This window comes from Charadrius vociferus, unplaced genomic scaffold, assembly GCF_000708025.1.
Source record: "Charadrius vociferus isolate BGI_N301 unplaced genomic scaffold, ASM70802v2 scaffold255, whole genome shotgun sequence".
Classification (NCBI taxonomy): Eukaryota; Metazoa; Chordata; class Aves; order Charadriiformes; family Charadriidae; genus Charadrius; species Charadrius vociferus.
Window position 1 is genome coordinate 27,910 of NW_009648785.1, and position 16,432 is coordinate 44,341.

At 39.8% G+C, this 16,432-nt stretch overlaps 1 protein-coding gene across 1 annotated transcript in view; it reads right to left on the reverse strand.

The window, feature by feature from the left end:
* The window catches only part of PRKAG2 (protein kinase, AMP-activated, gamma 2 non-catalytic subunit), a 231,301-nt gene that overhangs the window by 25,656 nt on the left and 189,213 nt on the right, over nucleotides 1-16,432 (reverse strand). Inside the window, exon 6 of the mRNA XM_009886769.1 lies at nucleotides 8,958-9,067. Coding sequence (XP_009885071.1) covers nucleotides 8,958-9,067 — 110 coding nt within the window. The remainder of the gene's footprint in view (nucleotides 1-8,957; nucleotides 9,068-16,432) is intronic.

The window sequence follows — 16,432 nt, forward strand, 5'->3', positions numbered from 1 at the left end:
ATTGAATTTTGGAAAGCTTACATGAAACCAGATCAAAATTCAGTTCTCTTCTCCATTCACAGGAGATGGAAAGGGAACACTCCTGGCAGACAACGTACTACTAATGACCATAGAGTACTTAGTAAAATTTAAGAGCTGATGCAGTAATACCCTTCAGAACCAAGACAACCCCCAGAAATAGTAGGTAGTGTCTTAAGTTAAAGTATGCAGGCACACGTTCTAGATTTCTCCCCAGAGAGCGGGTACGATGTCCACCTGCAGGTCTTCCCCACAGCACATCCACATGAAAAGGTCCCAGTCCAACTGAAGACACCAGAGACCTTAGTTGATACTCTACATCAATATGCCCATATTGTAACTGCAAGTAAGGGCTCTCCTTCTCCCTCTAACACCACATGTGCTGATTTAATCAGGACCTCTTCTAGAGAGCTGCTGGTCCATGATTACAGTAAGCTCTATTATTCCATCTCAATAAGGTACTCTGCTGATACTTACTTCCATCTGCTGTTTGAAGGGAGCCTAAGCATTCTAGAGGAAAAAAAAAAAAAAAAAAAAAAAAAGAGCACAGCTCTGTTTTCTGTGGGGGGAAAAAAAAATAAAATCACTTCAAGCCAGAATTTCTGCTGCTAGGTTTCATGCCACGATGGGCTACAAGTAATACATTTGGTAAGCCTCAGAGGCAGAGCCACCGGGACCAGCTGCGTTGGGAAGGGTACAGAAATTCTTCCACAGATTAAGATCTTAGAAGAAAAAGTGGTGGTGGGGTGGGGAAGGCAAGAAGAATGATGCATGACTTTCACTCAACCAAGCACAAATACCTTACCTACACCCTGTGTAGACCAAAAAAATTCTGCTTAATTAGTACAATGAACTCATAAGAGCCAGGAATAAGTGCTTCCTATTGGTTTTGAGAGCTGCAAAAATTAAGCTCCTATGCTTTTTGTGTACAAGCAACAGGAGCAGCTCTGAAAAAGCCCAAGAGTCTTCCCGTATTATGCTACTGATTCCAGCCTGATCTCAATGAAGGGAGCTTTTATGTGGCCTGCTCAACTGCCTCAGCCCACATGCCAGTTAGAAGCTAAATTACATTATTCTCTCACAGTTCTATGGGACGGGTAAGCAAGGAGGAGTGTTCAGGCTCCTCAGAAATGCAGACAGTACGTTAGTTTAAATTTAGCAACTTCGAAGAGGAAAAACCTCAAAGCCAATTAAGGAACAGACAGTCAATCCTTTTGTAAGGCTGTGAGAACTCTGTTGCGACAGCAGACCCAGTGTCTGCTGTGTGTTTCTGGAAGCAAAAGATTCTAGAGCTTTCTTCCTGGAAGCCTGGTCTATCTCATTACCTTGGAGAGAGGCAACACCCCTGTCAAGAACAACCTGGAGGGAACAATAATAAATCCATTTACTGAATATAGTCAGCACAAGGAAGACAAATACAAATCCTCTTCCACTCTTCTAATGTGGAATCCATTGCATGCTCTGCAGAAGTATTTACTTCCAGCTTATTAAACCACTAAAGAAGTTTCCAGAAGATTGTTCCAAATATTTTTCTAGCTATGTGATAGCAAAATAAGTATTTGAGCTCTTATTAGCGTGTGAAAGTTACTGACAAAAGCCCACATTAGTGATAACAGCATCTGGTCCATTACCAACTTAGATAATTCATTAGGCAGAAAGGTTAAATAATTTAACCTTCAAGTCACGCAATCACCCAAGACTTCTTCAGGACATAAAAGGAAAGAGTCTTCAGGATTCTGAGAGCCTATTTTGATGACTGTTTCCACATAAACATGATTTTTATTAGTTTATGAAGAAGTGCTGGACAAATACTACAAAAACAGCTTCAAGGTCATGGTGAGCAAAAGCTACGTATGTTTTAGTATTAAAACATAAGTTTACCTTTAACTGGCAAGAATATCATTTAGCCAAAGGTTAAGTACAGCTTTTCACCCCATGAGAGCTCATAGGAACTTCACAAGATGCAGCCACAACATTTGCTAACGTACCATTCTTGGGACTGCTGCTTGATATGGAGCAGGGAAGTCCCTGTCTTATACTTATCTTTCACATTCCTCTTGAAGGGTTAATTGCTTAGCACTACAAAATAAGCTAATCCTTCTCATCTTTATGTAGGCTGGGCAAAGTCAAAACAAATTAAGTAATAAATTTGTTTGAAGGCCAGACAAAAATCTGGCCTTAAGTAAGCTTACAGAGCTAAGCTTCAGAGGCTGCTATAAGCTAGGTGAAAGCCAGTTCCTTCAAAAATTCAAAGAGATTGGGGGGGCGGGGGGGAATACGTTGGTCTCTAAAGAAAACATTAAAGTCTAACGTATGCAGTAACAAGGGAAAAAGTGAAATCACATTAGTAGATGATGTTAGATAAAAGCAATCTGACTGATAGAATGTGAACAAAGTGCTATATTTTGTTGACGTTTGAATTTAATACAGGAAATACTAAAATTCCTATTTTCCTTCAAAGCATTAATAACAGTTTCAAAGCAAAAGAAAATACCAGATTTCTTTCTTACTGTGTGTACCTGATACTAGTTAAAACCAACAAACAGAAGGTAAAGGCAGATGGCGATATCACCTTATTTCCCCAGACTATTGCCACATTAAATGCATTAACACTTGTAGAGGACTCAAATACTGTACTGAAGAGGACTCAAATACTGTGCTGAAGACACAAGCTGGTAACCAGTAAATCTGCATTCAGCTCTGTTTTCCTGAGTCTACTACAAAGATAATCCAGATGAATTTATTGCATAATTAGAATGTGGAAGAACAATAAGCAAATGCTCGTTCACAGAGTAGCCCTCCAGGGGACAACCCTCCTAACCCCTTCAAAGGGGCTGTGAAGTGTTTGTTCTCCTGTTGTTTGCATCTTGAGAGATGTGCAAGAGATTAGAAAGACAGTTCATCCACTTCCAGCCACACACTGTTGCAACTTGCCCAGTTTCCCCGCCCTCCACAGAGTCAAATTTCCAAACTTCACAGGATAGCTCATAACATCTAATTGTCTTGACTCCTTTCCTGGTCAGATCACTCTTTAAAAAGTTTCTTTAATATGCATCAAGCAAAGATAGCATCTTCTCTGGGAAAACCAAAAGGCTGAAGCTTGTGACAAACAAGGAGCATTCATGGGTCACAGGCAGGGGAAAGCCACAGCACTGAAGTGGACTTCAATGTGATTCTATAAATATTTACGAGGAGCAAATACTTACAGGCTACATCTCTATTAGTAAACTAAAAGAATGAAAGAACAGTCCACTCGTCAGTCTAAATCAAGAGAACTGTGCCAGCTAGCACTCTCCCAGACAATACCTGTCACTTCTCAGGGTTCAGTAGAGATTAGGGACCATTTCAGGTAGGCAGACTAGATGCAGATACTCTGTTTGGGGGGAACTATAAGCTAAGCTATACTGAGGCAAACCGAGCTGTGCCAGTTGGCCTCAGGCAGGTAAACAGACCTTGGCTCAGTACATTTTTTTCATTTAGGATAGATGTTGCTCAAGTCTGTGCCAAGTGACACATTCTCCAGCTGAAGCACAGCACAGTTCTCCCTAACCATATGATCTGATGCCTAACGGAAGTGCATGAGATTTACCACTGCTTTCACAACAGCCAAGTGTAGGTGCCAGTTGCACAGGTGTATTCTTGACACGCAAAATCAGACTGGTGCACTAGCACTAGAAGCAAGATGTTTGGTAGCTGCTGGAATAGAGAGGCCGCCATGTCTTCTGACTGACAAATAAGCAGGACTGAAGAGTCTGTCAGCCGACTCCTACCCTTTATTACCTACTATTTCTGCTATTTAAGCCCTTCTTTCTGTTTCCAATCTACCTTACCATCTCCTCTCTTATTCAGGGTTAAAACAAGATTCCTTACAAATCTTTACACTAAATACCTCAAAGACATTGAGACTAAACATTTACTTTTGTTAACAGATGTTGCTTCAGCAGTATGACTTGTGCCACATTACAGAAGTTAACATCTCTAGTTTTCCAACAGCTAACAACAGTTTTGGAATACTTTCCACAGTATCTCATGAATAATTTTCCAGAGTAGAAACATGTCATGTGTGCTGTGATTGCTGACCAGTAGAGGGAGACAGGATGCTGTAGTCAAATTAAAATCAAACGGTACAATCTTACAAAGGATGCTGTTAGAACACAAGGCAGCTCCATTTTTTCTTCTTCCATTGATTGCTACTACCTTATACTAAAGGAGGCAAAAAGTAAGCCCTCATATATTCTGGCCTAGCTCTAGCATTATTAAAAACTTGAATTCAAATCTTGGGAGAATTTTTTCAAGGAACCAGGCGTTTTTTTGTTTTAAATTAGTAGAAACACTGATGTAGGCAGGGGTGAAACCAATCCAGGAAAGACAAATACCTCAAAATCTTCTCAGTTTAAGAGGGTTCACGGGCAGTGAATGTTTCACAAAGCTGCATACTATGTTTTAAAATAAGAACTGATAGAAAGTCTTGAAGTACTGGAAGATAAGTAATTTATGTATTAAAAAATTATATTTTATATGTATTAAAAATTAAAACACAAAGAACATCTGTGACAGCCAACATGGCTTCACTAAAGGTAAATCGTGTCAGACAAATTTGGTGGCCTTTTACAGTGGTGTTACAGCATTGGTGGATAAGGGAAGAGCAACTGACATCATTTACCTGGACTTGTGCACAGAATTTGACACTGTCCTACATGACATCCTTGTCTCTAAATTGGAGAGACATGGATTTGACTGATGGAGCACTCGGTAGATAAGGAATTGGCCAGATGGCCGCACTCAAAGAATTGCAGTCAATGGCTCGACGTCCAAGTGGAGACCAGTGATGAGTAGAATTCCTCAGGGATCAGTATTGGGACCAGTGCTCTTTAACATCTTTGTTGGCAACATGGATGGGATTGACCGCACCCTCAGCAAGTTTGCCGATGACACCACGCTGTGTGGAGCAGTCAACATGCTGGAGGGAAGGGACCAGAGGAACCTGGACAGCCTGGAGAGGTAGGCCCATGCAAAACTCATGAAGTTCAACAAGGCTACGTGCACATGGGTCAGGGCAATCCCCAGCACAAGTACAGGCTGGGTGAAGAATGGATTTAGAGCAGCTCTGAGGAGAGAACTTGGCTGATGAGAAGCTCAATATGAGCCAGCAATGTGTGCTTGCAGCCCAGAAAGCCAACCGTATCCTGGGCTGCATCAAAAGAATCGTGGCCAGCAGGTCGAGGGAGGTGATTCTGTCCCTCTAACTCTGCTCTCCTAAGACCCCCCTGCAGTACTGCATCCAGCTCTGGGGCCCCCAACATAAGAAGGACATGGACCTGTTGGAGTGAGACCAGAGGAGAGCCATGAAAACAATCAGAGGGCTATGAAGACAGGCTGAGAGAGTTGGGATTGTTCAGCCTGGAGAAGAAAAGGCTCCAGGGAGACCTTATAGCAGCTTTCCCGTACTTGAAGGGGGCCTATAGGAAAGATGGGGAGGGACTCTTTATTAGGGAGTGTAGCAATAGGATGAGAGGTAACAGTTTAAAACTGAAAGAGGAGAGATTTAGATTAGATATTAGGAAGAAACTCTTTACTGTCAGGTTGGGAAGACACTGGAACATGTTCCCCAGAGTTGTGGATGCCTCATCCCTGGAAGCATTCAAGGCCAGGTTGGATGGGGCTTTGAGCAACCTGGTCTAGTGGGAGATGTCCCTGCCCATGGAAGGGGGGTTGGAACTACATGATCTTTGAGGTCCCTTCCAATCCTAACAGTTCTATGACTTTAGTAGTTTTTGTTTGACTACCCTTATTAGGTACATTCTCCACCATACACTTACTCAGCTGGGTTTTTTTTTTGTTTTGTTTTGGTTTTTTTCTTTTTTAAAGCTAATTTACTTTTATATTCCAGACACGTGTATGTGCACCAGCCACACTGATCAAGCTGAAGAAATACATTACATTTGAAGATACTGAAGGTAGAACATTAATACAAGGTGCTAGGTAAAGAACTACAAAAGGAAATACTGAAGAGAAGTACTTAGAAGACCTCCTAGCAGAGTAGCCCAGGATGAGCAATCAGATCAACCTGTTTTAATATTTTCTTAAATAACCCTTAATTTAGTAGTTTTGCAAAACCTGCAAAGTTGGAAGACAGTGCCAATACTGGAAGAGGACTACTGCTTTACAAATTTATAAATTAAGAGTAATGTAACTGGGATTAAATGTAATGGTGCGAAGTCCAAAAATTGCAGTTTGGAGAAAAAAAACACAAACAAACAAACAAACAACCTCCTCACCAGTAATTCAGGTTCAAGATATGGTCTACATTTGTCACACACCAGAGTCTGAATGAATAACTACAGACTCCCCTTCTATCACCACTGCTTTCAAATACCTGGAGAAGCAGACTGAGAATATGACTCCATGATCATACACCAAAGCATGCCTTGCTCTTCTGCAGTTGGGATCCCTAATGATGGTCATGGATTACAAGTAAGACAGGGATTTTGGTCATGTTGGTGAAAGTTTTTCCATTACCATTAAGTCACCTATTTTCCTTTATGGTGAATATTCACAAGGTTCATTCACTCACACTCTGTGCTTCTCCAAGTATTACCTCACGCTGGCTCACCAACTGGAGATGAAACTCAAACTTCTATATGTTAATAGCATTATCTCAACACAGGTCTAGCAATGAAAAGTGGTATCTGGCATGATTTTATGTAATTTATCATAAGATCTGGGGAATCCAAAAGGAATGGGTGATCTGCCTCAATGGCCCCAAGATTTAGTGGTTCGTGGAATAAAGAAAATTTATCTTTCCAATTGCAACAGTGACTAAGCTCAAGCCTTTGACCCAGGTGACCACTGACAGCTGAAAACTCAACAGGTTGAGTGTCATGCTAACAAGCTGCAGGTACCAACTCCCAACAGATTATTTCATATTGTAAAAATATCCCCGGAATCAAAAGGAAGCTAATAGTTTTTGAGAAGAGCTGACAGAGTGACAGTAAACACTACCATCCCAAATTTGACCTTTCTAGTGAAAGGAGTCTGAATTCTTTAGTCCAGAGTTGACAGTCATTCTCTCTTTTGGGCAGAAAAAAAGGAAAAACTGCAGAACTTTTTCCCTCTGAGCTGGTGAAGAAGTCAACACAATCAACCTCCCAAAGAAGCAAGCTTTTGAGAGACAGAGAAAGAAATCTCTGAAGAGTGGCAAAAAGTATTCATTACTATTATATCTAAATGTAACAGGTACTCTTCACTAGAGCTTACAGTGCTTGCACAATTAGAGTGCATGTGACTGGTGAAATGCAAGAGCAGATGCAGTTGAAAGACTGTATGAAAACAGTCAAGAAGTGGAATATACAAAGAAAATCAACAATGTGAACATTTAAACTCTGCGGGGCTGACATCTGTGTGCTTGAAAGCTCTTCCTCTAAGACTACAGGCTACCTTTTTCCATCTCTAATCACCGATCAGGTGTCTTTTCACTACAAAATCCAGTGTCCAGTAAAGCACATGGAGGAACCCTAAGGAAATAAAAGCAACTGTTCCATTGATATCAAGGTGCTTAAGGACAGAAAGTTTACAGTAGAAGTCTGGCCTTCTGGGTAAAGGAGGAAATAATCTGACATGAGACACTGGTGATCAGCCATTACAATCAGTGTTACCTTCTTAGCTACCAGATCAGTTAGCAGCAGGAGGTCCTTTATCACACAGGCAGAATCTTAACCACAGCCCTGCTCAAGTTTTAACATAATATGAGTACTGGATAGGATACTTACCTTTAAGGACTCAGCCAAGGTATCAGAGGCAACACATTGAAGCCTCGGTGTGCTCAGAGTCTAGAGTCAAGAGAAGGAAACTCCCTCACTGGGGAGATGCCTAGATAATCAAAAAAGTTGAGTGCTGAAGTTAAAAAATTGCTTTTTTTGTACTGAGCAGTAACTGAAACTTCAGGGCTTTTAGCTGTGCTGCAGAACTCAAGAAGGATGCTGTTGGTCATTCTATGAATAGACTAATGCGTGTGCAGCGCTCTTGATCCACCTCATTACTTTGCCTTGTTGTGCAATGTAGGCTTTTCGCCTTTTAGATTTTAGCACTCAATCTAGCATTATGTATGATTATCTGATACGCAAGATGCTTCTGTGAACATTTTGGGACTCAGTATCTACTACATGGTTGCCTCTGACTGTGGAAAGCTGAAGTGTAATTGAGCAGTACATTCCACACCAAAATTACTTAACAGCCTTAGATAAGCCAGAATTGGAGCATCTTTAAAAGAAAAAAAACACCGAAACAGACAAAAACCAAAACAAGCCAAAAAAACACCAATTGCAAAATCCAGGAAACAAAAAGAAAGCCACAGCTTTCTACCATTGCAGAACAGATTACTCTGTTTCTATAGCAGGCAGCTAATGCCTTCTTTTGGCAAACAAACTCTTCAGACAGAGCCAAGAGTCTAGCAGATCATTTACTGAGTAAGAGCAAAATGAGAAACAGAAAAGAAAAATTTTCTGGAGAATGTAATAATTTGCAAAGTTAAGCCATCCATTTTAGTGCTAAATTGTCTTACCAATATAGCAGGAACAGGCTCAAAACACCTGGATACTCTAGCTATTGTACAGGGATCGTTACGTAAAGTCTCTTAACTGTAAATTCTGATAGCCACGAAGAAGCCAATATAAGTTTGGGCTCATCTGAAAGTTTTTTAGATAGTGATTCCAACCGCAAAACAAATTATATCCTCTCTTTCCGTTCTGCAAGGAAGTCTTCCTCAAACTCCTCCTCTAGTATAACATCAAAGATACAATTGAAACAATATGGTTTTGTACAGTCAAAGCACAGCATTATGGGAGAATTTCTCTTCAAGAGATCAAATATCATTTAACACTCCGGAAACACTCTAAAAAAATGAAATGCAAGCAAAAGCAGACTGAAAGGACAATACTCACTTGTAGCGTAGTGTCGAAAACAACAAGCTTAGAGCTTGTTGGAACAATGTCATAACACTTGTGTGACCTCATGAATCGCACATAAATGTCACTTTCCGATTCTTCAAGTGCTGTAAGTAAAAACATTATGTTGTTTTATTTCAGTAAACTTAAAAAAAAAAAGTAAGAAACATGCCAAATCAACTGAACACCACTGCAGAAGGACAAGCCTAAAAGAAAACTCAAATTCACACTTTCAGATCTGGACAGACAGTCATAGTTTTGCACTTTGCATTGCAGACTCATCTTTCCTTTTAAATTAAATAAAACAAAGACAAAATGCTTCTTCCTTGATGAGAAAAGACTTCTGTACTGAAGAGTTATATTTAAAAAAATCTTGGTCTTCTAACAGCAAACTATTGGAATATGCATCTGAACTCTAGTTATGTACAGAGGAAGCCAGTTTGAAACTTTAGTATTGTCGTGCTTGAGTAACTCAAGCTCCTTAAAGTAATATTTCTCAAATGTCATCTCTGTGCAGTCCACTTTTCACATATTTTGAAGAGGCAGCAGGCAATTTACATAATCAGTTCCATTCTCATCAGGTGACTTCACATACAGCATCATGAACTCAACACTTTACTTATAAGTAAAGGATCCACTTGGCTGGAATGGTTTTAGTGTGGCATGTCTGTAGCAAGGACATGCAATCCAGTCCATATTAACTTAAATTTATTTTGCGTTTGTCAGAGATTAGATGCATATGCATACGTTCTTCAGATCTGCTCAGGTATGTTAACTTGTTTTTTTTAAAAGCAGTTTGGTGCTTCGTTCTTTACAGCAGGTACCTAGAGCTTGGTCAAGGTTAACCCCTCCATCAGATATGCGCCCTTTAGACACTGTTATAATGCACAGAAACTTGGTCATATGTTAAACTTCTGAAGAGCAGAGAAAAAAAACAAACAACAAACCAAACCAAACAACCCCTTGAAACACCTACTGATCATTGAAGAACTTCATATTAGGGAGCTAAAAAACTCAAAATCCTCATTTGCTAGATTTACTCAAAACCAATCATCTAGCACTGGATGGATTATTTGTCACTTCGACAGAGTGGCTTAACACAGCTACTTTAGTCCAATTCTACAGAATCAAAGGTGGACCTCCCCTGCAAGTGGCTGCTCTAAGATACAGGCTGTCTCTTCTACGTATTAAGCAAGTCCTTCATCTCCAACACTCATTACTCCTTTTTTTTTTAAAAAAAAAAAAAAAAAAAAAACAAAAAACCAACCCCCCCCAAAAAAAAATACAAAAAAAGCCTTTTCCCTCCTGAAACACAAGCAATGTGAAATAGAAGTTCCATAGGAATATAGAAGAGAGAATCCAACTGGGAGGAAACAGAAGGGGAAAAAAGGAATAATTTGTTGAATTTAAATTCCTATAAAGGTCAGGAGCAGAAGTGAAAATAGCAGGATCTAGGAAGAACTGATAAGAGATTAGAAAACCATGTGAGCAAACAGATAAGGACAGACTTGGACAATGTTGGTAGGAAGCAACCTTTATGAGATGATCCCAAAGGGGAACTGGTACTGCGCCATCAAGAGCACGTATAGAAGAGGTTAAAATGGGTAGTTTGGGACAGAGAAACCTTTATATAACTCTATAATATACTAACATCTTATCATCCTCTAGCTTCTGCCATAGCATAAACAGCTACTGTCTGCACAAAATTAATTTAATGACTCTGTACAGAGTGAGCTGTTCGGGTTTTATTTGACTTTTTTTTGTTTTGTTGGTTTTTTTTAAATACACAAACTAGAAGTGGGGAGGGGATGAGACACTAAGCATTAAAATTAATATAATAAGAACATCTAGATGACACGCTAAGAACTCTGGTCTTTAGGAAGTTAAGGTTGCTTCTACAACCATAAATGCAGTCCCTATGTGCAGTATCAGTCCTCCTTTACCTTAACCTCTACTTTTCCCATGGAACAGTACACAATGAGAACTGCATTTGAAATGGTACATCAAATCACCAGTAAATAAGACTGGCTACTAACATGATCAGTAACAATTAGAGAGACACTGCACTGTCATGTCTTTCCCCAGCACTACAAAAACTACAACAGTCAGCCCACAGACCAGGACAAAACCAGTTTCTTGCAATTTTAGTCCCCTGCCTCTTTCATTAGATACATTCCAATTGCTGCAGCAAGCAAGACAGTGGTCCAACAGTTCTGAATCACCTGCAGACCAAGTCCATTCCCTACGCTGACTGAAACAGAGGTTCTCCAAAACCTCCACCAAGTACCCAGAAACAAGCATATATACCCAGGAAAGTTACTATTCTAAACCTGAATCTGTACTCCTAGTGAGTCTGTAGCCTTAACAATGTGACATTCTATACAATTAAGTACACTACAGGGAGAAAGAAGCATAGGAACACCTCAAATGGCTGGTAAACTACAAAACAAGCAACTATTTTTAGCTGAAAAAAATTTACATTCTTAGCAGAGCACATCATTGATCAATAAAGTCTTGCCAACTTACAAACAATTATGCAGATTTAACATATCATAATAGCAAGTGCAGTAACTGAAGCAGCATATGTTGCCAGATTTAGTCAGGTAAGGCTGTTAATGGCAACCACAGTTAAGAACTCTATTTACCAGCACAGTGAAGGTGCGCCTATAAACCCTCCTCTCACTTACCATACACTCCCACTCTTCAAAAACAGTTTCAACTGGACCTCAACAATCCTCACCCTTTTAGGGTGCATGGGACTGGTTAGGTGCTCTCTCTCACCCTACGCTGTCTTCCAACTCAGAGGAAGCACCACAAAGCAACTGCTTCCCAAACTGACACTGTAAAGTTACAATTAAAATATTCAGAAGCACGAGATAGCTATCTGTAAGCACTGTTTAACAGCCACATAAAAAGCCAGGAAACTCCAGCAGGATCTGAACAAGGGATCCAATTGTCCAGCTGGAACTGAGGTTTATTTCTACAGAAGATTCTTACTATAAATAAGTATAATGCACCACTTTATTAGTTACCAACTAAACAGGCAAAACATAAGTAGTACTGATTTAACTCATATGGCCTACATGACTTCATCAAGTGTCTGTTGGAAAGGATATTTAAAACCTTCTAACACCTTCAACTACTCAGGATTACTGAACAGATGCCGTAGCCTAATCCTTTGCACAGGTATTGTATGTGCTTTATGTATACACAGCTGCTCAAAGGAGAAAAGGTCTCAAGCTGAAGGCTTAGCACATCTCAGGGGTGCACTCAAAACCATCTTTCCTGCACAGCACAAGTGGACAGGGCATAGTCTTCTTTACAGTTCCTCTCATTTTCCAGAGGACAAACTTACTGCTTTTTGTGGTATCCAACCACCACTGTGCTGCAAATACAAACAATCAAATATAAACACCTTAATCTCTAGGATATTTCTACTTCATTACCTATTTATTTCCTAGTTCAAATTGTCTTTGTTTTTCTGATAAATGCTCATACTTTCTGGCTATTATTAAGTTTCTGCAATCTTATCCAGTACCTGCAAAGTAGTACTCCCTTTGAATGGACAAGAACAGATGCCTTTCAGCTTGACTTAAAATCTCACTCAGTCTCTGCATATCATCTCTGACCTGTGTAGATCATCTGCCCAACATGCAGGAGCTATGAATATATACTGGCTGTTCTTTCACCATAAAGTCAGTAACATATTCAGATGTTACTATGACAATGGGGCACTACGTGAACAAAAGGTGACATAAAACCTCTGTTCCTGCTTGAGGAAGTGACTGAGGTATCCAAAATCAGATTTGCATAAGAAACCCCATTTGCAGAACCCCCCGTTACACTAATTTAATGCTTAAAATGTCCTAAGCTGTGTCACACTGATGGGCCACAGATAAGAAGGACTACATGCTACAGCTCAACTTCTTAGATCAGAGACTTCCTAAGCGAGTCTTCCTCCTCCTTGGAAGCTGAACTGGAGTCGCAACTGTGCTAAGCACCATCTGTCCTTGACTTTCCTGTCAATTGTATTCCTTATCCCTTGGTCAGATGTCCCATGCAGGTCTTTCTCATATTGCTTCTGCAACAACTCTTCCAAGGAGTGGGAAGATGGAAAGGCACTAGATGATTACAATTGCCCTGGCATGGCAAAGACAATTGCAGATAAGCCTTAAAGAGTATATTTGCTGGAACTTCGCTTAGGTCTAGACCAAGAATTAGGACACTGCCTCCAGCCAAACCTCAACTTTCTACAGCTCATGATCTGGAAGTTAAATGGCTCACAGACAGATCAGATTCCCAGCAGGAGGCATCTTAATCTAGCACAGGATCAGGGGAAGAGTAGAGTCCACTAATAAGTGGTTGAATGTGTATTTCCATGTGGGTGTTCACTCATGAAAGCTTATTTCTTCAAGATTCATCTGAAAGTTATTTTGCAAGTGGACATTCTCTATGCGCAACCCCTGTCCCCAAATCATAGAATCCCAGGTTGGAAGGGACCTCAAGAATCATCTGGTCCAACCTTTCTTAGCAAGAAATAGACAGGTGAAGGCAAAAACACTTAAACCCCCAGTGTTGCTTCCTGCAATTTTTAATAGAGCACAAAAGTCACCTGAAAGGTTACAAGATTTTTTTGACAGTTTAACACCTGAAGTTGAAAAGCGTCATCATACAGCCTTTTACAGAATAAACTCTCTGTCTGCATCGGCATTTTATTTATTCCTACAGGTAGAGATCCATTACAGAATGGAAGATCAATCTATTTCTATTTATGTCACTCTACTCTCCAACCTTATTCACTTAAGACCAAATGATTTTTACTCCCTTCCTTTTTCCCACCCTTCACTGTAACATGAGACAGGCTTTAACTTTTTATTTCAGGCAGTAAATATTATTTACAAAAAACATCACAGCTTTTTTTTTTTAACGGATTAATTATTCAGTGATACTGACTCAGAGATTGCAGTGGGACTTGGTACTAAGTATAACTGTCTATTTAGAGAGCTGTAAGGTAGAACTATCATCTGAACACTCCTCATAAATGAAAGGGAAACTTCTGCAGCATTACTGAAGCCATTTCCTCAGAGATCTACTGAACAGATACCTTCAGTTCCACTCATACCTTTGCCACCATGCAGGGTGCTTTTCTACTGCAGCTGTCGCCTCAGAATTTCAAGGCCTTCAAAAGAAGAAAAAGAAGGAGGGGGAAAAAAAAAAAAAAAAAAAGCACCTACACATGGAGAACAGGAACATGCAGTAACCCATATGGTCCACACATACTGAAAAGCTTCCAAATATTGTGACATAAAAACCTATAGAAAATTCCCCAGAAGTGTTTACTGCAAACCACAGGCTGTGTTTCTGTGCTATACTCGTACTGGGCTGCCCCAACAAGATTCTGGACCGTACATGCTTCCTAATTTCAACAATACAAAATTATGACCTTTCCTATTATATTATAGTTATATTAGGGTCCTTGTATTTCTGCACTGGTATCCAGTCACATTTCAAGTTTAGTCTGTGTTTGAAAGGAAAACATAAGGTTCCACAGAGACTGTTTTCTCTCTTCTGCTTTAAAGAGTTAATTCCACCACAGACCACAATCATGCCGCTGCAGCTCTCTGGAGAACCCCTGCTCCTTATGGTTAGATTTGAGAGCTGGTAGCTCTAGTAATTCTCAAACATTTGAGGAACACAAAGAACCCTTCTTATGGACCTAAACAACTGTTTGTATAACTGACTTTAAGTTTACTATGAAATTAACTGCCAAATTAAAAAGCCCTTTAAAAAGCAGTATGCAAAAAGATATACTCAGCTAACCGTCTAGCTAAGTGAACAATGTAAAGGAAAACAGAAACCACATATACACACAATAATTCCACCACCCCCCTGATTTTAATCAGAATCAGTCTGGGAAACTGTGCAACTTTAAAAGCTTAGAGTTTTCTTACAACAGCAGGAGCTGAGCAATCCCAGCACTCAACACTTCAGCTTGGCTACTATTAGCATAACCATCTCCTCTCAGCCCGTTCAGATGGTGGATAAAATGAAATGGGGAAGGGAGTAGAAATGTACTTTTCTGATATTCCCACATGTACTAAATAACCTAGTTAATGGGGAAAAAAAATTCTTTTCTGTTACTGCACATATACATATCTGTACTTTACATCACTCCAAGTCACACTCCTATTTTAAGAAAGTCAAGTAATATGTTTAATATCATATTTCAGATGCTGGAGAATTAAAATGTTACAATTAGAGACAAAAGATTTTTCATTCTAATGTTTAATACAGAATTGATCCAACAGCAACACATTAGCTGAAATGTATTGGTATAATTACTCTGATAAACTTTACTAAAAGAGGTGCGATACCAACAAAAGCACTCTACGCTATTCTCTCTTTTATCACTTCATCAAGTAAAATACTTAAGTTTTTTTTTAACACAGAAATAAAAAAAAATAACTTGGACAAACACATATCATCACAGTGAAAAGAGGAATTGGAGAGTTGTTCACACACATCTGGCTTAAACTGCAATTTAAGAGAAATTTTTCACATCCCTAGCCAACACTCCTTTGTCAGCATATACAGAATAACTCTACCTGTTCAAAGGCCAGCTCTAAAGATGTGGCTCCACAGCAGCATAAGCAGCAGCACAGCATAGTAACAGCAGCCACTGCCACTGATCCCTTTCTACAGGCTGTGTGGTTCCATTCCCGCCCTCACACTACTTCTGGATTTATACAAAACTGTTCCACAAGTTGGCTGGAAAAGCTAAATTTGTCAGAAGTTATCAGCTTCCTGATAGTGCCAGTTTTAGGTCTGTTTAGCTCCCATATCTAGCCATGTGGCAAGCAGATTATTCCTGCCCTTTGCTTATGCTAGAAGCTATATAGTACAAGGACACCATCCTTGCTGTGGCAGCTAGCCATTAGATCAGCTTAACTATGTCAAACGGTGCCAGAAGACACAAGGGTGACTAATCACTTAAATAAGCCAGTGCAAGTTACCCTCTCTCCCTACTGTTATAGATAACCCTTGGCAGAGTATACAATAGGTAAAAGACGTCATTAACTGTGCAAATTGTTCTTCTGCCTGCATTTTTATCTGAAGTTGTCACCAAAACTGGCTATAAAGTTTCTGTCCCCCCTTAGTCTGAACTTGAGTTCCTTAATATCCGTGATAACCTCTCCCACAACTTTGACAGTGCAGGAGATGGTAGTAGTCCCAGTGTAAGTCATTAACACAACACTTCTAATAAATCTGAAAAAACATCCAGAATGGGTATAGTTAATCCACTCCAAGAGCAACAGTGACACTACACACTAAGAACCACAAACTATTTCTCAAACCAAGCTCACCAAAAGCCCCTGAAACATGACTTTTAAGGCAAACGGAGGCATCTGAACGAACAAGTGGAGTTTCAAGAACAACGTTCCAAGAATCAAATGTTCAGGTAGGATTTTATC